Here is a 17,926-nt window from a genome sequence, read left to right on the forward strand (position 1 = left end):
GTTCAACCACACTAGACATCTTGGTAGTAAATTCATATAAACCAAGTTATCTAATCAACACAGTATGTGTTAGGGAAGCCCAGCATGATGGCATTCCTACAAAGTTCTCTATGGTTTAAAGTCTTAGATAATCAAGGATTCTAAATAACTAGAAACATGGGTCAAGACATATAGGTATTTAAAAAAAAACATTGCATGATAGTTTTTCTCCCGCTTTTATAAATACCTTCAAGACATAATGTTTTTTCTTTTAATAAAAAAAAAAATTGACCTGGTATATATATATGCATTCACAAGCAATAGTTATATAATAGTATGATAGTTTAAAATGATTTTCATAAAGACTTAATGGACCTTACAAGACTATGTGGTTTTCTCAAAACCATATTCATAGACTTAGGTTTTTCTCAAATCATCCAATTTAATTATAAAATATATGCTTAGCCTTCATAAATCATTTTACTGCATTTACCTTTAATTTCCTACTAAGTCAAGTTCATGACCACAAAAACAAGTCATATATACCATCTTATAATTTTATCCAAAATAAAGCACGACTAAATAATGTCTATTAAAGCCTTGACAAAATACTTCCTTTTTGGCAATTATAGAGAATTTTTCAAGAAATCATCATCACATGCAAGACATCATATTATAGACATTATTGAGAGGATAGTCAAGAAGACCAAGTTCCATCAAAACACTCCCTTTGTGCTTACATATTTGAGTGAGCCACACCCATCTCTCGTGTTTCATTCTTAAGGCTCAAAGCCCTTGATCAAATCACATCTCCATGTGTATCACTACTTTAAGTAGTTCATACTCAAGCACAAGGAGGCACAAAAACACAAGGTATTTTCAAATTTATTACCACTTATCACTTAATGTACATACACTCCATACATATTCATAAAAGAATTAGTCAAAATATAACCAAAGCATAAACAAAGTTATTGAATCCTCTTTCCCTATATGACCTTTCATTATATGACATTACTATATAATGTGGGATAGATTTCATACCTCAAAACCATGTAGTATGGTACTTGAGCTTTCTTGATTCATCGCTTTTACTTGTTTGACAAGCTTTTATGATCTTGGAAGTGCATGCAACTGATGAAGAATATATTGGTCATTGGTTTCACATGTCACGAAGTGTCTATCTATTCGGCACTTAGATTTTCTTGTCTTACACCGTAAAGAAAATATCTTCTTCATCTCATTATTTCAACTATCATACTTTCGATTCTCCCACTGATCTTAATCGTTTCTATGCTACCACCAAGTCTCTCTATATATCCCTTCATTTCGACGAAACCAAGATGTTTTTATAAGTATTGTGTTTCTTCTTCTTTCTGTTATTCTCAAACCGAATACTCTTCACATAGAGTGTCATATCTTGTCAACTTTGTATTACCTCTCTCTGAAGTTTTATTATAATAAATCATACTCATAACACACTATACAACCTTTTTAAATGAGCTCTAAAAAAAGGTCTTCATAATTAGGAATCCAAAGATGTGTCTTAACATGCCACATCTTTTTAATTTAATGCAGAATAGAACTTGAGCATCCCATGATAAAAATATGATATCTCTCAACTCATAAAGAGTTACCTTTTGAATCCTTTTGAGTATTGAAATAGACTCAAAAAAATATAAAATAGTGCTCAATAAAATCAAGTTGACCACCTCTCAATAAAAAATTTGTTTATCTCAATCCTCAAAGAATTTCTTCTTGAAATCTTTTGCGTTGAAAGCTAGACTCAAAACCAAATCATAACATCATACTTTGAATCCCAAATAATTTTTTTCTTCAGAGAAATAAATAAGTGACATTCACGTCACAAAATAAATTATACTGCAGAATTCGAAGATGAATACTATCTAGTAAAATTGTTTTTTTTCTCTACCATCATGGAGTTTCCCTTTCAAACCAATTTTCTTTGAAATTAGACACATAATAGTAACACATATATTTTCATAAGCCTTATATCACTATGTTAAGTAGGCTTGATAAATATAGTTATTCATGTCTTCAATAAAAGAAATACCAAATTAGAGAAAATTCAGGATGACCTCTCTTCAATCCAAAATTTTTATTCCTCTCTTCCCATATATATTTCTCTCTAAAATAAATATTAATACAAATTAGACTCAGAATAGAAGTCTAAAAACATAGTGTGAACCATAAAACATTCTGTTAAAAATATAAATTAAATCTTAACTTCCAAGTCATAAAATTAATTTTTGTTACAGAAAACAGTACTTGCGCATCCTTCAATAAATTGATCATATCTTTCAAACCACAAGGACTTTCTTGATGAAACACTTTGTTTTTTAAATTAGACTCAATTTTATGAGTCACAATCCAATTTTAGCTAGAAATAAAACCATATGATTGATGAGAAAAATCACAGAACTAAATGGACAGTTTCTAAATTTTGCATGGTCAGAACTGACACCCTTCATTGTTGAGTCCATAACTCTCAATTCCAATAGGATCTCCCATTGAAAATTTGCAGGTAAATCCTAATATTAAAGACACAAAATATCACTAAAGTATATAATAGAAAAATACCTCATTCTATTCTTCATATCACTACTCCAAAATAGCCCAGAATACTCATTATGCAGAGTGCCTTTTCAGTGTTGGAATATTTCAATAATTTTTAACCGTGGGTGTATTTCTTGACCACAAAGGTCATTAGCTTTCTTATATCTTATTTCCAAGATTGATCTAAACTCAATAAAAAGAAAATATAACTAATGACATCAAGTATCAATAGCTCTGATAGTAATGAAAAAAAGACTTATGTGATATTTTACTAGGGAATATATTTTATTTTATTTTATTTTATTTCTTCACCCCTTTTTTTTGGCAAAAGATCACTTACATGTGGTCTTTATTATAATAAGATAAATTTCAAAATAAAATCAACATAACAATAAAACCAAGATCTTAACAACTTGATGTCATTGAAACAACTATGCACTATACTTGAGAATAAAAGAAAAGATTGCAAGAAACAAAAGGAAGAGTGCCAGAGATTGCCTCAATCGGGCTTATTACACCCCGCTCTAAGCCACCACCATCCGATAGCACGGGATCAACGGTCTAACTTCAATCTCCAACCGGAAAAGCAAATTTCGACCAAACCAAACCACACCAATGGAACATAAACCTTTTTTATCACAAACTCAAACCCTAGATGAATTTTCTTAGCAACGTAGTTTGAGAGAGAGATAAATTCTCTTTTTGTTAAACCCTAAAACCCTTAACCATAAATCCATATTTGAGAGATAGGATAGATAAGAACTTCATAACCTAAACCCTTAGGTTCTTTCACAATGTAGGAGATACATGAGAGAGAAAAACTTTCTTAAGAGAGAGTGATAGAAAGATAAGGTGTAGATATTTTGGGTAAAGACAATCCCTTTTTTATAGGCTTGAACAAGATTAGGGTTTCTTAGGGCTTTCCTTAGCTTGTCTCTTCTTGTGAGATTGAACATAGACCATCGATTAAGGGTGACTTGTGAGGTGAGAGATTTGAGTCATCCATTCCATAGATGGACCATCAACATTATGGAAGGTGCATGGACCAGTATCCCCTTTTCCTTAACCATTTTCCCATCAATAGAAATTAGATAAATTAAATGTAATTAAAATATTATGCATTCCATAATCTTTCACAAAATATTTCAAAAATATATCAAGTCAATATACACTTTCAATATTTGGTCAATATAAAGTCAAACTATTCCATATCTTATTTGACCGCATTCCATAACATAATATTACCAAAACATGAAATAACTTAAACTCCAAGAAAAGATCCAATAGGTGGGGCGTGCCACCCATGTGTGGCACATGTGGGCCCCACCCACATGACACATGGTGGGCCTATGTGCACCATGGACCCCTCCATGATATTTTATATAATTTTAAATTATCAAAAAAAAATCTAAAACATTATTTGAATTTTATCATTTTGTAAAATCAATATCTTCATTTTTATAAGTCAAAAAAAAAATTATAAATAAAATATCAAATGACTTATAAAAATTCAAATAATAATTCTAAAATAATTTTTATCATAAAACAAACATAATTAAATTAACTTGATGGGAAATGAATCCATATGGTTAAGGAATTTAATCTGCAATCATGGGGCACTCCACCTTTAACTGTGGACAACAGACTACACTTGCCTTATGGAACCGACCCAGTGTTTTCCATGACCCACAGTCCAAGCAGGGCCTCATTAACGGGTCACCAAAGTTTGGCGAATGAGCCAAGGGATTGCAATCCCAGTTTGTGGATTACAAGTCCTCCCTTAGAGACAAGTCAAGGTCACTACGACCTTATGCTACCACAACTCTATGATGCATAGGGGTATCTCTCGCATATGCATACGCTTCATCCTAAAAGGTGGATTTCTAACTTTCCCAAACAATCTATCAATATGCATGCTGTGTGATGGTACATGGATGAGGTTTTCGCTCCTATCTATGTGGGCCACCATCACACAGAAGGGTCACAAAGTCCCTCGGCTCATTCATCTGGGCACGTTCCCCGACCTTATTCATGGTTAACCCATAAACCGTCATCGGTTTGTTCTTTATGCCCAGGTAGCATGATTTTTTCCCAACCGACTGGCCTAGATTGTTAAACAAAAATCGGTATCAGGAAACCATAATTTGCTTAGTATGGTCCATGAGGGACCACACTCCCGCTGAGTTCATGTTCCACCATATCATTTCATTTTACAAGCACTCATAAGGCCTTTAAAGGCCACATAAACTCAACGTTTTGAAGCAGGTAACCTCTATTTAAATTGAACGGTTGGAAAGGAGGGAAAGTATATAAGATGTTTTTTTTTTTTTTAACATTAACACAATACTATTATTAACTAAAAATGGATAGAGTTTTAAAGGGGTCAAGCTACATAAAAGAACATCACAAGAAAATGGTAATCACCAATGACGATTGAAAGGCACCTCCCTTGGCTAAAGACCCTGCTTCAACATTTTCTTCATGGTAGCAATGGTGTATTCCAAACTCAATAGACTAAAGAATGCCACCAATTTCATGAAAAATAGAAGAGTCTCAAAGGAACTCTCACTTCTCCTATACAACATGCTATAATATTTGTTAAACTCCTTTCAATACCCTATCCTCCATCCAATTTTGAGAGCAATTTAATTTCTTCCAATAAACCTCTAGCTTCTGCCTTATTGACTGTTGTATTACCGTAAGGACTAGAGTAAGACAATAAGATTCGTCCAAAATGATTTCTGATAAGCCTCCAAAAACCCTCCGTCCTTGTATTTTTAAAGGAACTTCCGTCAAAGTTGAGCTTATAGGTGTTTAAAGGAGGAATAATCCATTAGGCTAACATTGCAGCTATCAGCTAGTGGGCTAGCCTTAGAAATTCTATCTCCCTCTATCTCTCTCTCTCTCTCTCTCTCTCTCTCTATATATATATATATATATATATATATATATATATATAATATTTAAATAAATTTCTTGATATATGTATGATGTGTGTGTGTGTCTATGAAATATATTTTTTGAATATTTTTTCAAAAAACTTTTTGTTAGGTTCCAGTCTTGGACCTAAACTACGTCAAGTCCGAGTCCAAGTTATGGACCCAATGGGTCAGGTCTAGGACCAAATCCCTAGATATGAGTTGGGTTCAAGTCCAAGTCGAGGTCGACTCAGACCCGACTTGAACCATTCTCACTCTTAGTCCTATCCAGTGTTCGAAACTACTGCTCGAAGCTAGCCCGAGTAGTGTCGAGTACTATAGCAACAAAAAAAAGGTTAAAAAATATAAAATAATCCAAAAAAATAGGAAATGTATGTTTGAAGGAAGATTAAGAAAAACACACCAACATGAGGTTAAAAAAGTAGTACAAATATATTTTAAAAAATTTACTTGCGACCGTGGTATTTTTGAAACAATCCAAAAAAGATGGGAAAATGTAAAAATGTGTATTTACAGCCAAAATATTTTTCAATGTTTGTTAAAATGATAGAAAACATAAAAAAATATTTTAAAAAATAAAAATATTCACAAAAAATTCTTTATTTTTTGAAATTTCTTTGAATTTCTTTTAATATTCCCGAATGAGACACCCAACTCGAGGAAACTCGGGCTCACCGCTGGCGTGACCGAGTAGCCACCATTAATAGCAATCCATTTTACAACGCTAATTTACTGCAAGACTAGGACATTAGGGAGTTTGAAGTAGTTGTCCTCAATAGCAACCGGTCACTCTGGGCAGAGGCTCCACGCTTCCACTCACTCAGCAAGATCACATCTATTGTTGACCAAAGTTCAAAGAAACGAATTTAAACCAATTGTTTAATACATTCAAAATTATAAGTTCAAATTTTGACCAACGTTCGGCTGGAAACCCTTGACGTTGGGAATTACCAACGAACTACGAACCACGTGTCGTTTGCTAATTTGTCTGGAACTCAGAGCTTATTTGGGCTTTGTTTTCTATACATTTCTCATTTTTGGACTCGCCTTGGCCAAAGTTGTGTACCTTGGGCAATTTTTAGTACATTCTTTTCCATTTTTATGCATAAAGTGTAACATATCTGTCATAACTGTCTTTAGGCTCAATTAAATTCACTAAAAATTGCATTCTAAAAGAGGGATCAAGCATGTTTCATTTAATCTCCACGGCACATCAACAAATTAGGACAAAAAGCCCAATGTACCTCCAAGTAATGTCTCATCAAATTTGGATTGAAATTCCGAGTATATATAAAAGGGTTGTGCCACCCGACTAGTTGGAAAAAGGTTTTTTTTGGATGAGTGAATGGGGATATCGGATCCCTATCCATTTTATTAAAGAATCAAAAGAAGTATTACATGAACATTTCTTATATCCTTGGCAAGGTAACACTAGCAACATTAAATAAAATAAAAGGCATTACAACATCAAGGGCCGTCGACCACGCTACACAATTATTTCATTTAAAGAGACTGCTGCTTTGGCCAAAGAGTCCGCAACCATATTGACGTTCCTATAAACGTGTTGAACCTTCCATTGCTGATGAGCAAAAGCCTTTGACGATGATGATACATAGGGGAGACAGTGAGCACCCAGAGTAATCACTCCCGCCTTTTGGGAGGAGGTTTGCCACAAATCAAGTAGTACTCCAATTCTGGGATCGAATCCGTAGAATTTGAAGGGTAGGGTTTTGGTGAGTCCCTACATTGTCCTTCTACCTTCCAAAAATTCATCTTGGAGATGAATCAAGTAAATATGCCGACCGCCCTTGTGAAGTTGAAAACACTAATGAAATTTGAGCCTTATAAACGGCCCAACAGGTAGCCTTTTTGGGACTTCAATTCTCCAATTTTCAAAAGATCTACAGTATTTTGGGAGCCACAAATTCATGGATTTGCAGAGAAGATGACCTGAATTCAGAACGTATTTCAGGTCCTAACCCTTTGAAAACAGGGAAGAGGCATCCGTTGGAGGCCTTAAAAAAAAAAATTGAAATTTGAGACAATGTTTATATACTAACACATACTTCCACAGTTGGATCAAAATCAAATGAAATGGGATCTTGTTAATTAATTAAAATTTTAAAAGGAATTATGTACTTGCACATCTTCCACCTCAGCTGGAACCCTCCCCTCCAAACCAAAGATAACGTGGCTACACAGCAGTCATAACCTAGCTGCTCTGGTCCACAGATACATGTAGGGTCCCTTGCACAGGCCGGTCTGCTTCGACCACCACCCGGTTCCCCTCCGCAATCCTGAGCGCATGGACGGGGAACCCTCCACCGGTCACCTGGAGTGTGTACTGTACATGTGACATCCTCCCTGGGAACAACAAAGCATCCGAGAAATCGACTGTCCACATTGTGCCATTCGTGCTTGCCGACCGCTTTGCAACTGTCGATCTTGCTGTCATCCCCTTTACATTGTTCCCATCCACCACCACCTGCTCCACTGTCCCAAACCGGGGACCCTTCGACTCGTCCAATTGGACAATGTCCAGAGGCTTCCCTGTCCCCGAAAACATGTTCCCGACGATGCTGACGCCCTTCGCCACCCCGTGCACTGAGCGCAAAAGCACGTAAGAGTTCCCTAGAAAAAAGCAATCTGCCACTCGGAGCTGGACGGGGTCCTCTGCGATGATTCCAGTATAATCAAAATACGAATTCACGATGCGAGTTTGAGTCAGACCGGGGAGACGCAGGTAGATACCAACACCACCCCATCCTGTGGCCTTGTTGTAGCAATGTACCCCGGAGAACGTGTTGGCCTGTCCAGAGACAAGAATGCCAACAGCAGCCGAGAAGATGACGACATCGGTGACAGCGTTGTCATTGCTCATTATGTTGATGCCGACGCCCGAGAAGTTACGCTCCCCTGGGTCACCACCAGCTGTGATGTGCTGCCCGAGGAAGGAGTTGTGGATGTAGGACTCATGGCCACCTTGGACCAGGATCGCGTCGGTGGAGAAGTGGGTGATGTAGCAGTTGTCGATGGTGGTGCGAAGGGAGTTTATGAGTGCAATGCCTCCACCCCTGAAGTTGGCATCGAGAAGCAGGTCCTTGAGTCGGATGTTCTCGTAGAGGAAGGTGGCGCCGGAGGGGGCACCATAGGCCTTTGCAGCATCACCGTTGCGAGTGTCAAGCTTCGGGACAGATTCCGGCCACAGCTCAATGAGGTGACGATCAGATGGAAAATCGTCTGTTGATCTCAATGACCCACTATGAATCTGTGAATTACAATACTCAAGTGAGTCCATTTGTGTATGTATGTTTTTGCAATTTAAAGTGTTTAAATTTGGGTAAATTCGAGTACCATGAGGTTTCCACCACCAGAGGCCGGAAGTCGAAGGGGTCTGCTGATGAGATAAGAGCCGCCTTCGAGATGGATTTGGGCACCACCGAGGTCTGGAATCCCGGGCATGAGTCTGTGGCTGTTCTGTGGACGGAAGGCATCAGAGATGGCACGGAGGAGGGCATCAGTGCTGTCCGTTTTCCCAGTGGGGTCTGCACCATAAGCTGTAACGTATAGAATCCGAGAAGCTTGACCTTTTTGCAGCTGTTAAGTAAGAGCAGAAACGATGGAAATCCAGGGTAAGAATAACAAACTCAAAGAAGAACGAGCAGGGAAGAATAGAAGGGAATCGGAAGACCGATGGCATTTACGGGAAAAGAGCCACCAGGAGCAGGAGTAAGAGAAATTGCGGTGAGTCTGCGGGTAAGAGAGGGAGATGGCCTGAGAAACTCCATCTTCTTCTTCAGCCACAGTTGATCAGGGCTTTCTCCAGGAAATGCGGCCACGAAATCAAAGAAACAATAGGCCATTAGCAATAGTGGAGCAATAACTATCAAAGCAGAGGAGGAGGAGGAGACCATTGTGGGGTAGATCTTCACTTTCATCAAAGAAAAGGAAGAACCTGCAATTCCTAAGCTCTACAATGAATGAGAAATACAGAGCCAAAGAGAGAGCGCCCCTTGTTGAAAAAGGGCTCATGCAAATGTTGCTTTGGGAGTCAGCAGATCTCTTATAAGGGTCTTTTCTCTGTCTCTCTCGTGGCAGTGACAGTGGCAGTGGCACACAAAGAAGAGGAGGGAGGGACTCTCTTTCTCTCTATTACCTAACATCTTTGAATTCCTCTCCGCTTTGCCACGAATGGCAAACAAACTCTGAAATAATGTTAACTCTCGCTTTCTCCACCTCAAAAGCCAGATGGAAATCGTGGATTCCAATCCTGGATTCCGTCGGTGTGAAAATATCTCTTTCTTCTTGCTTTTGTTCTTTCTCTCTCTCCTTTTCTTCAAATCAACGCTCAATCCTGATTGCGCTCTTTCTTAGCTCTTTGAACCCGAACAATTTGTGCGCTCTCTCCTTTATCTACTTTACCTACACTCATACTAGCTTTTTACCTTTCAAAAAAAAAAAGGAAGTCAGTTTTTCCCTTTACTGCAAGATGTTTTACTTACAGCCAAAAGAATTCCTACCCTGTAGATTACATTGTACTTAAGTAAAAATATGGTTTTATTGTATCTCATGATACTCAATAATTTAAAATATTATTTTTAAACAAAAGGTTTCCATTTTTTCGATCTTTATAAACCTTCGGATCCTTTTGAACATAAATTTTTTACCCAAACAAACACTAAAATGACACCCTCTTCAAACTCTATCTCTCCCTCTAAAACTCCATCTCTTTTTTCGCTTCTCGATAAATTTACTAGCCAAGGTGTCTAGCTTGGATTCGAACATGAGCACACCTTCTTATGTGTATGATAGAGATGAAGTTTTAGAGAGAGAGATAGAGTTTGAATTTAAGAGAGAGAGAGTTTTAGAGAGAGAGATGGAGTTTGAGTTTTAGAGAGAGATGGAGTTTAGAGAGAGAGAGACGAAGATGTGAGAGAGAGATAATGTCATTTTATAAATTGTTAAGGTTAATAATACATTATCAAAAGGGTTTAGGGGGTTGGAAGATAGAAAAGATGGAATCTTTTTACTTATAAGTAATATTTTCAATTTTTTAGACTGATGAGATAGAAAAGTTAAAAATAAGGAATAATAAGATATTTTCCCTTGTTTTTGTACTCCCTCAGGAAAATCCGGTGCAATGAATATTTTTTAGATGCCAAATTTTGGGATGGACCTACCTCAAGAAAAATAAAATAAAATAAGTCTCACTCTCTACATGTTTAAGACTATTTACTTTTGGTACAAGGTGGTTACAATTACTCTTGACTATTGAATGTGAAATTGGATGGTTGCAGTAATTTCATTCACCGAAATCAAAGTTTAAAAGAAATTTTCTAGAACTTTGCGATAAACCCAAGCTCTAAGATTTTACATGATGGTTGTAAGTAATTGTGATGTCCCTGGTAAATGGTCATATTGTATATAATCCAATAAAAAAGTGACATACCAAGATTGCACCGTTCAATATTTGAAGGGAAAGATCTAGATGTTCAAGAAGTCGAAATCCAAATTTTTTTTTTTTTTTTTGTTAATAATTATCTAGGGATATTAAGATGGATCCCAAAACTTAGACTCAAAATTTTTTCCCAAGTATCTATTTTTCAGTACAATATACTCCCACGGGAGCAATGGTATATACTCGCCATTTAGTTTATCCTGGAGGCGCCTCTGTGGTCAATTTCTCTCCCTCTATTTCTATTAATGTTGCAATAACAAGACTTTTTGCTCCTTAGGCTTATTTACATAGGCTTTTCTCAAATTTTTTTTTTTAAAACAAATTTTCTCAAGTTTTATTTGCTACTTGTATGGGGGTTGATATATTTGGTGGCCGCCAGCCGATCAGAAAGTAAGAAAAGTAAGCAGCAAAGTCATAACAGAAAGGGCAAGGAATGTGCGCTACCCTTTCCCTTAGAGAAAAATGGTTTCTCCATGTTTTTGTTTCCCCGTCTCCAAGAAACGAGGATGCGAAAATTGAGTCACGTGTGAGACTTCCCATTCAGGAACCCGATGCTTGTCATATACTTTGTTGCTTTTTTGAAGAACAATATATTCTCTTTTAAATTCAGGGAAAATCTACAGAAAATCCGCTTCGTTTTAAAATTTAAAAACTAGTCTCATATGTTTTATATTTGGACACGGTTTCTATGAGTCACGGACTCAATGTAGAAATGAGGCCCCTTATTCATTTATTTTTTAAATAAAATTTAATCCTAATTTTCAAGGAGTATATAATCTTTAACATGTAGATTATTAATTTGTAAAAATGAATAAATTTTAAAAAGTACAAATGATAATTTTTGGAGAAAATATTTGAATAGTTGATTGTTACTTTTTTTTTGAATTAACTATATTTTATGGTGTAGATCAACAATTTCCTTGGTGGATGGTGTAGATCTTCAAGCCCGCATAGTAACAAATGCAGGCTTGGTCGCACCAAACAATTCTTCTTGATATTTTACACTCCATCTCACTTTATGATAGCATAAAGTCTAGTTTTATTTATCTTTTTTCCTCTATGTTAGATAACCTCAAATTCGTTTATCCATACATATTATCACACCTATAAAATAAAATAAAATAATGAGTAGCCAAAATACCTCCGGGTATTTTATTAAGAACTAAATTATTTTAATGATTTTTTATAGATGTGTGATTGTGAGAGGTACATATATACGAATTTTGAGCTTAACCTGCTGTGTAAAGAAAAGATAAAGTTAAAAAATATACTATATGCTTTTGAAAAGGCGGACTTGAATATGAAATATGAAATATATGGAATTATTTTTTAATTTAAAAAATAAAACAAGTTTTTACATAGCTTACCTAAAATTTAACAAAACTGAAACTCAAAGTGATTACTAAAGGATTGGGTTATAGCAATCTCTCACAAAAATCCATCATAAATATAGATTTTGAACCTAAAATTTTACATACAAGGGATCTCAATCCCCATAATCATGAATCTAAGACAAATGAATATTGAACCTTAAAAAAATGTTATAGCTTTTGTTTTTGAGCTATTCATCTTCATACTTCACACATCTAGATCTAAAGCAGAAACACAACTAATTTTTTTTTTTTTTTTTGGGTAAATTAAGTATACCTAAATTTAGTCATCTTGGGTTTAAGATCCTTAATCCATCTCTAAGACGAGGTTTGGAAGGAAAACCATATGACCATATTTAAATATGTGTGTGGTTTGTATAGAGCCTAGGCTCTAAACAATCAAATTAGAGCCTACCTTCAAATAGTGTCAAGAAATATGGTTTCAATACTGGTAATCTTTTTTATAGCTTTAAAATATATTTTTATCTTTATTTATAAAGTTTAAAGCTTAAAAAATAGTGTAGATCGAGAGATCTATGAAAACTTGAAAATTGACGGTCCAAAAATGCATTACAAAATACACAATTTTTAAAAATTGAATTTTTTTTTTTCTCATATCCATGCATCTTGATGTCGAGATGATCAATTTGAGGATATTTGGGCATCAAAACAACCTCTTCTAGTGAAATGTTTGAGGGAGGCTCGAATTTGATTGTTTAGAGGCTCGGCTCTATATAAACTTTTCCCTTTAAATATTTCCCACAAATAAAAGGATAGCGTAAATTTTTTTAATTAAAAAGTGAGTATACTCACCGCTCATTAAAAGTTAGTATACTCACCGCTCATTAATATGTTAAAAGTTTAGCAAAGAATAAGCGGTATGAGGCCAGAATAGAAAGGAAGGGATATCTAAAATGGCTCTCTCAACTCATGCGTAGACCTGAAAATTTTATATCAAGTAAAGAACCAAGAATCTTTACTCAACCATCTCATCTTTCTTATTATTTCTCTTAGGGAATGGCCAATTTTTAGAGTGTCATCTCATCCTTCTTTCCACCCCTTGATTACATGATTGGATTCTATAAAAAGGAAAATATTTTCATACTTTCCATTTTTAAGTTTTATATTTCACTAGACTTAAAGTTTCAAAACATATCTTGGGTCACAGAAATTCTAAGTCTTGTATCTTGTAACCCCCTAAGCTAACTTTATCCCCTTTAAACCGAATTTTTTGCCCCAAACAAATATAATAAAAACATATCCTTTCTAAATAACATCATTTCATTCTCTTCACGTGATTTTCTCCTAAATATCTTTACATGACTTTTCTCAAACCCTTTCTCTCTCTCCCTATTTTCCCACTCTCTCTCTCTCTTTCCATGGTTTATTTTTCTTTATATATTTACTTGATTTCTGTTGATTTTTTCTATTGATTGGTTGGATATTATTCGCATGGATGATTAACTATATGTAGATTGCACCTGTTTTTGGAACCCAAAATGAAAAAGGGGTTTCGGAAAATAAGGGGTAGAGAGACAGAACGAGAGACCTAGAGAGAAAAAGTGGGGGAAAATACATAGAGAGAGAGAAAGAATGGGTTTGGGAGAATCTCAAGGAAAAGAGAGAAAGAGAGAAATTTGGGGGGAATATATCACGTAAAGAGAGGAAAGGTTTCGAATGAGCATGTCTTTTTTATATTTGTTAGGGATAAAAAAATAGTTAAAAGTAGGTAAAGTTAGTCAAGGGGTTAGGAGATATATTTTAAATATGAAAACCAAAAATTGGGGGTACGGGGATATTTCCCATTTATAAAATTTCAAAGAGCTCCAAATTTAGTGGGCATTTTAGAATGTACATGTACTCATACCTACGTTCTCTCATCATCATTATCATCATCATTTTAGTTTTTTTTCAATTAATTGGGGTTGGTCACCTCATGTACTCATACCTACGTTCTTTCGCATCATTATCATCATCATCATCATTTTAGTCTTTTTTCAATTAATTGGAGTTGGTTATATGAATCGTGATTCTCCACTCTCCTATATTAGATATCATATATATCTTTTCAGAGTACTTCCAACTATATCTTTTTGACCTACCTTTTGCCTTTTTCTGTCCTTATGTTTGATTTCATCCTACTTTACTAAGAGAATTAGGGCTTCCTATAAATTTATTCAAGAATCTCTCTAATTTTGTGTGAACTTAATTGAAAGAAAGGGCTTCCAAAATTGCCTTTAAGCTCAAGCTAAGAATCTTGAAGTCTAGATGTTACCATGAACTATCGCGTGACCAGCATATCTTTCTTTCTATCATTATTTATTCGGAGAATTCTGTTGGCTTCTTTAAAAATTCTAAAAGAATCACGCTTCATTTAGTGGAAATCATATATACATTCAGAGGAGGGCTCCTCAAGTGGCTCTTTCAAGTTTCAACTCATTTGGTCAATGTCAAGAATTTTGATGCGCCTACTACAACCTGTGCCCAGAAAAGAACCGAGGACTTTTGCACAGCCTTTTGTTTTCCTTTCCATCCTTTAGCACAAGCATGAGCAGGGGTCTTCTTTTATCTCTTATCAAATATCCCATCTAAATTGTGGGGAACTTTCATAGAAAAAGAAGTTAAAAGTCCCTAATAATGCTATTTGAACCCATGCCAACTCTATATTTATATTATTAAAAAGAAACAAGAATTCTCCCACTACCATCATCTTTTTCAAAAATTATCTGCTTTTTTTTTTTAAACGAATTTACATGGACTTAGTTACATATCTTTCTCTCTATAAATTTAGCGTGAGTTGAATTAAATAAATAAGGCTTCTCGGAACAACCCACTGAACTAATAACATTATTGCATCTAAAACGTGCATCAATGAGGCAACCAATCATCTTCATATAGTCATCTTATTCATAATTGTCTTGTTTATGAATGCACTTCTCCTTTAGAACTTGTCAAGTAACATTTATATATATATATATAGATATAGGGAAAAGTTTATATAAGGTTGCAACTTTAAAATGTAGAATCACAGATGCACCTCAAAAATCTATCGAAAATGTTGTTTTAATGTTGAAAAAACCCTCTAATCAATCATCTCGATATCGAGATGTATGAATATGAAAAAAAAGTTTTTGAGTCCCCCGAAATAGTGCATCTTGCAACACATTATCTAAACCGTCCATTTTCAAAATTTTCATATGTTTGTAGATCTACTTCATTTTAACCATTTTCTGATTTTAAAATTTTCTAATTAGGTATGAAAATAGATTTTAAGATAATACTAAGAATTTTTTACAACAAAATTACATGTTATGATAAAATTTTAAGGTGCGCCTTAATTAGATTGTCTAAGGTTGCAACCTTATAGAAACCGCAACCATATATATATATATATATGTTATACTTTGCATGATTACGGATGTACCAAATAGTTTCCGTTATTACATGTATGTCAATTTTTTACCTTTTATAACACAATTTTTTTACAAAAGACAACTTTACTCTTTTTCAGATGTTGAATAACCGAATTTGAGGGTTTTTCAGATGTTCAACATCCGATATTAAGATGAAAGTTTAACATTCACATTCCCATTTTCGGGTGTTGAACATCCGAATTGAAGGGTTTTTTGGATGTTGGACATTCAAAAAAGTCTCTTAAATTTCGCAGTCATTTTCGAATGATGAACATCCGAAAATATGACATTTTCGGATGTTGGACATCCGAAAATATGATATTTTCGGATGTCCAACATCCGAATGTATCGACATAACCCTTCAATTCTGTTGTTTAACATACGAAAAAGGGTAAAGTCATCTTTTTAAAAAAATTACGTTATAAAAGGTAAAAAATGGACATACATGTAATAACATAAACTATTTGGTACATCCGTAATAACGCAAAGGATAACAGATATTTATATAATTTTTTCATATATATATATATATATATATATATATATATATATATATATATATATATATATATATATATATAGCAATGATCCAATGCAACGATTGCATCATAGTATAATGCAACGATACTTCTTGAAAACCATGTTGGTGGTATTTGTATGACCCCAAATTTTGTACATACACTCTCTTCATCTCAATAATCAATCCCAAACAAAAAAAAAATTTAATTTGAACCCTAGATATGGTCAAAATGAGTTAACTCCCAAAATGAATCTAGACCATTCATTTTGGGAATTTCAACAACTTAGCCTTTATAAACTCAAAATATTTTTTTTTTTTAAACAATGTTCATCTAATGATAATAAATCCATCCGAAAAAATTGGAAATGAAAAAATCCTTCTAAGGCCTAGATGTAAGCATCTCACCAAAATGAACGGCCTATGACAATTGGGTTAAAGAAATACTTTTTAGGTTGTGTTTTCAATTAATTTTTTTTTTGTGATTATTCATTAGAATGAAAGGAATGTATATTTCAAAATTTGGATCAAACAAATGGCCATAAGATGGTTTTTTAAGATTGTTGCATCATATTACTATACAACGGTTGCATGAAATCATTATATATATATATATATATATATATATATATATATATATATATATATATATATATATATATATATATATATATATATATATATATATATATATATATATATATATATATATATATATATATATATATATGGGAAAAATGGGATTAGCCCAATATCTCATATGAACATATGAGCCGAATATCCCAGATTGATTATGGGCAGATATGACGATCACGAATGTTCGATAGTATTTGAATTTTAGTTTTTTTTATATAAATCCAAATCACTTGTGTCTTCATCACAAATAGATTAATTTTTGAAAAATATAAAAAAAATATTTTACATGAAATAAATTGACAAAAATACCCCCAAATATTTTGGGGGGTATTTCGATCATTTTGTTCTTAGCGAATAAATTTTTTAATATTTTTATTAAGTGTGCCTTGATGAGAAGAACACACATCTAAAATTCAAGCGATTTGAATATGTAGAAAAAAAATAAAATTCAAATACTATCAGCCATCCGTGATCGTCAGATTGGCCCAAATTCAATATGGGCCGTTGGGCTCATATGTTCATATGAGCTAGTGGGCTAATCCCATCTTTTCCCTATATATACACTCTTTTCATTCTAATGAACAATAAAAAAAAAAGAAAAAAAATTAAAAACACAACCTAAAAAGTATTTTTTTAGCCCGATTAACATAAGCCGTTCATTTTGGTGAGATGCTTAGATTTAGGTCTTAGAAGGATTTTTTCATTTCCAATTTTTTTGAATTTATTATCATTAGATGAACAATGTTAAAAAAGGAAAAAAATAAAAAGGCTAAGATTATGAAAATCACAAAATAAATGGCCTAGATTTGTTTTTGGAGGGGCTCATTTTGACCATAACTAGGGTTCAAATTGAACTTTTTTTTTTTGGGAATTGATTATTAAGATGAAGAGAGAGTGTGTGTAAAATTTGGGGTCATATAAATACCACAAACATGGTTTTCTAGAAGTGTTGTTTCATAATACTATGATACAACCGTTGTATTGGATCACTGCTCATAGTGTGTAAAATTTGGGGTCATATAAATACCACAAACATG

At 34.1% G+C, this 17,926-nt stretch overlaps 1 protein-coding gene across 1 annotated transcript; it reads right to left on the minus strand.

Moving 5' to 3' along the window:
• Positions 1-7,582: 7,582 nt before the first annotated feature.
• Positions 7,583-10,013, minus strand: LOC18440182 (polygalacturonase QRT3). Its single transcript, XM_006850334.4, has 3 exons — positions 9,200-10,013; positions 8,850-9,092; positions 7,583-8,763 (listed from the first exon to the last, which is right to left on the minus strand). The coding sequence occupies exons 1-3, from the start codon at positions 9,431-9,433 to the stop codon at positions 7,708-7,710; spliced, it is 1,533 nt and encodes a 510-aa protein (XP_006850397.4). The 5' UTR covers positions 9,434-10,013; the 3' UTR covers positions 7,583-7,707.
• Positions 10,014-17,926: the final 7,913 nt, after the last annotated feature.

Source organism: Amborella trichopoda, chromosome 2 (genome assembly GCF_054954075.1).
Source record: "Amborella trichopoda isolate Santa Cruz 75 chromosome 2, AtrichopodaSantaCruz75HAP2 v2.0, whole genome shotgun sequence".
NCBI classification, from domain to species: Eukaryota; Viridiplantae; Streptophyta; class Magnoliopsida; order Amborellales; family Amborellaceae; genus Amborella; species Amborella trichopoda.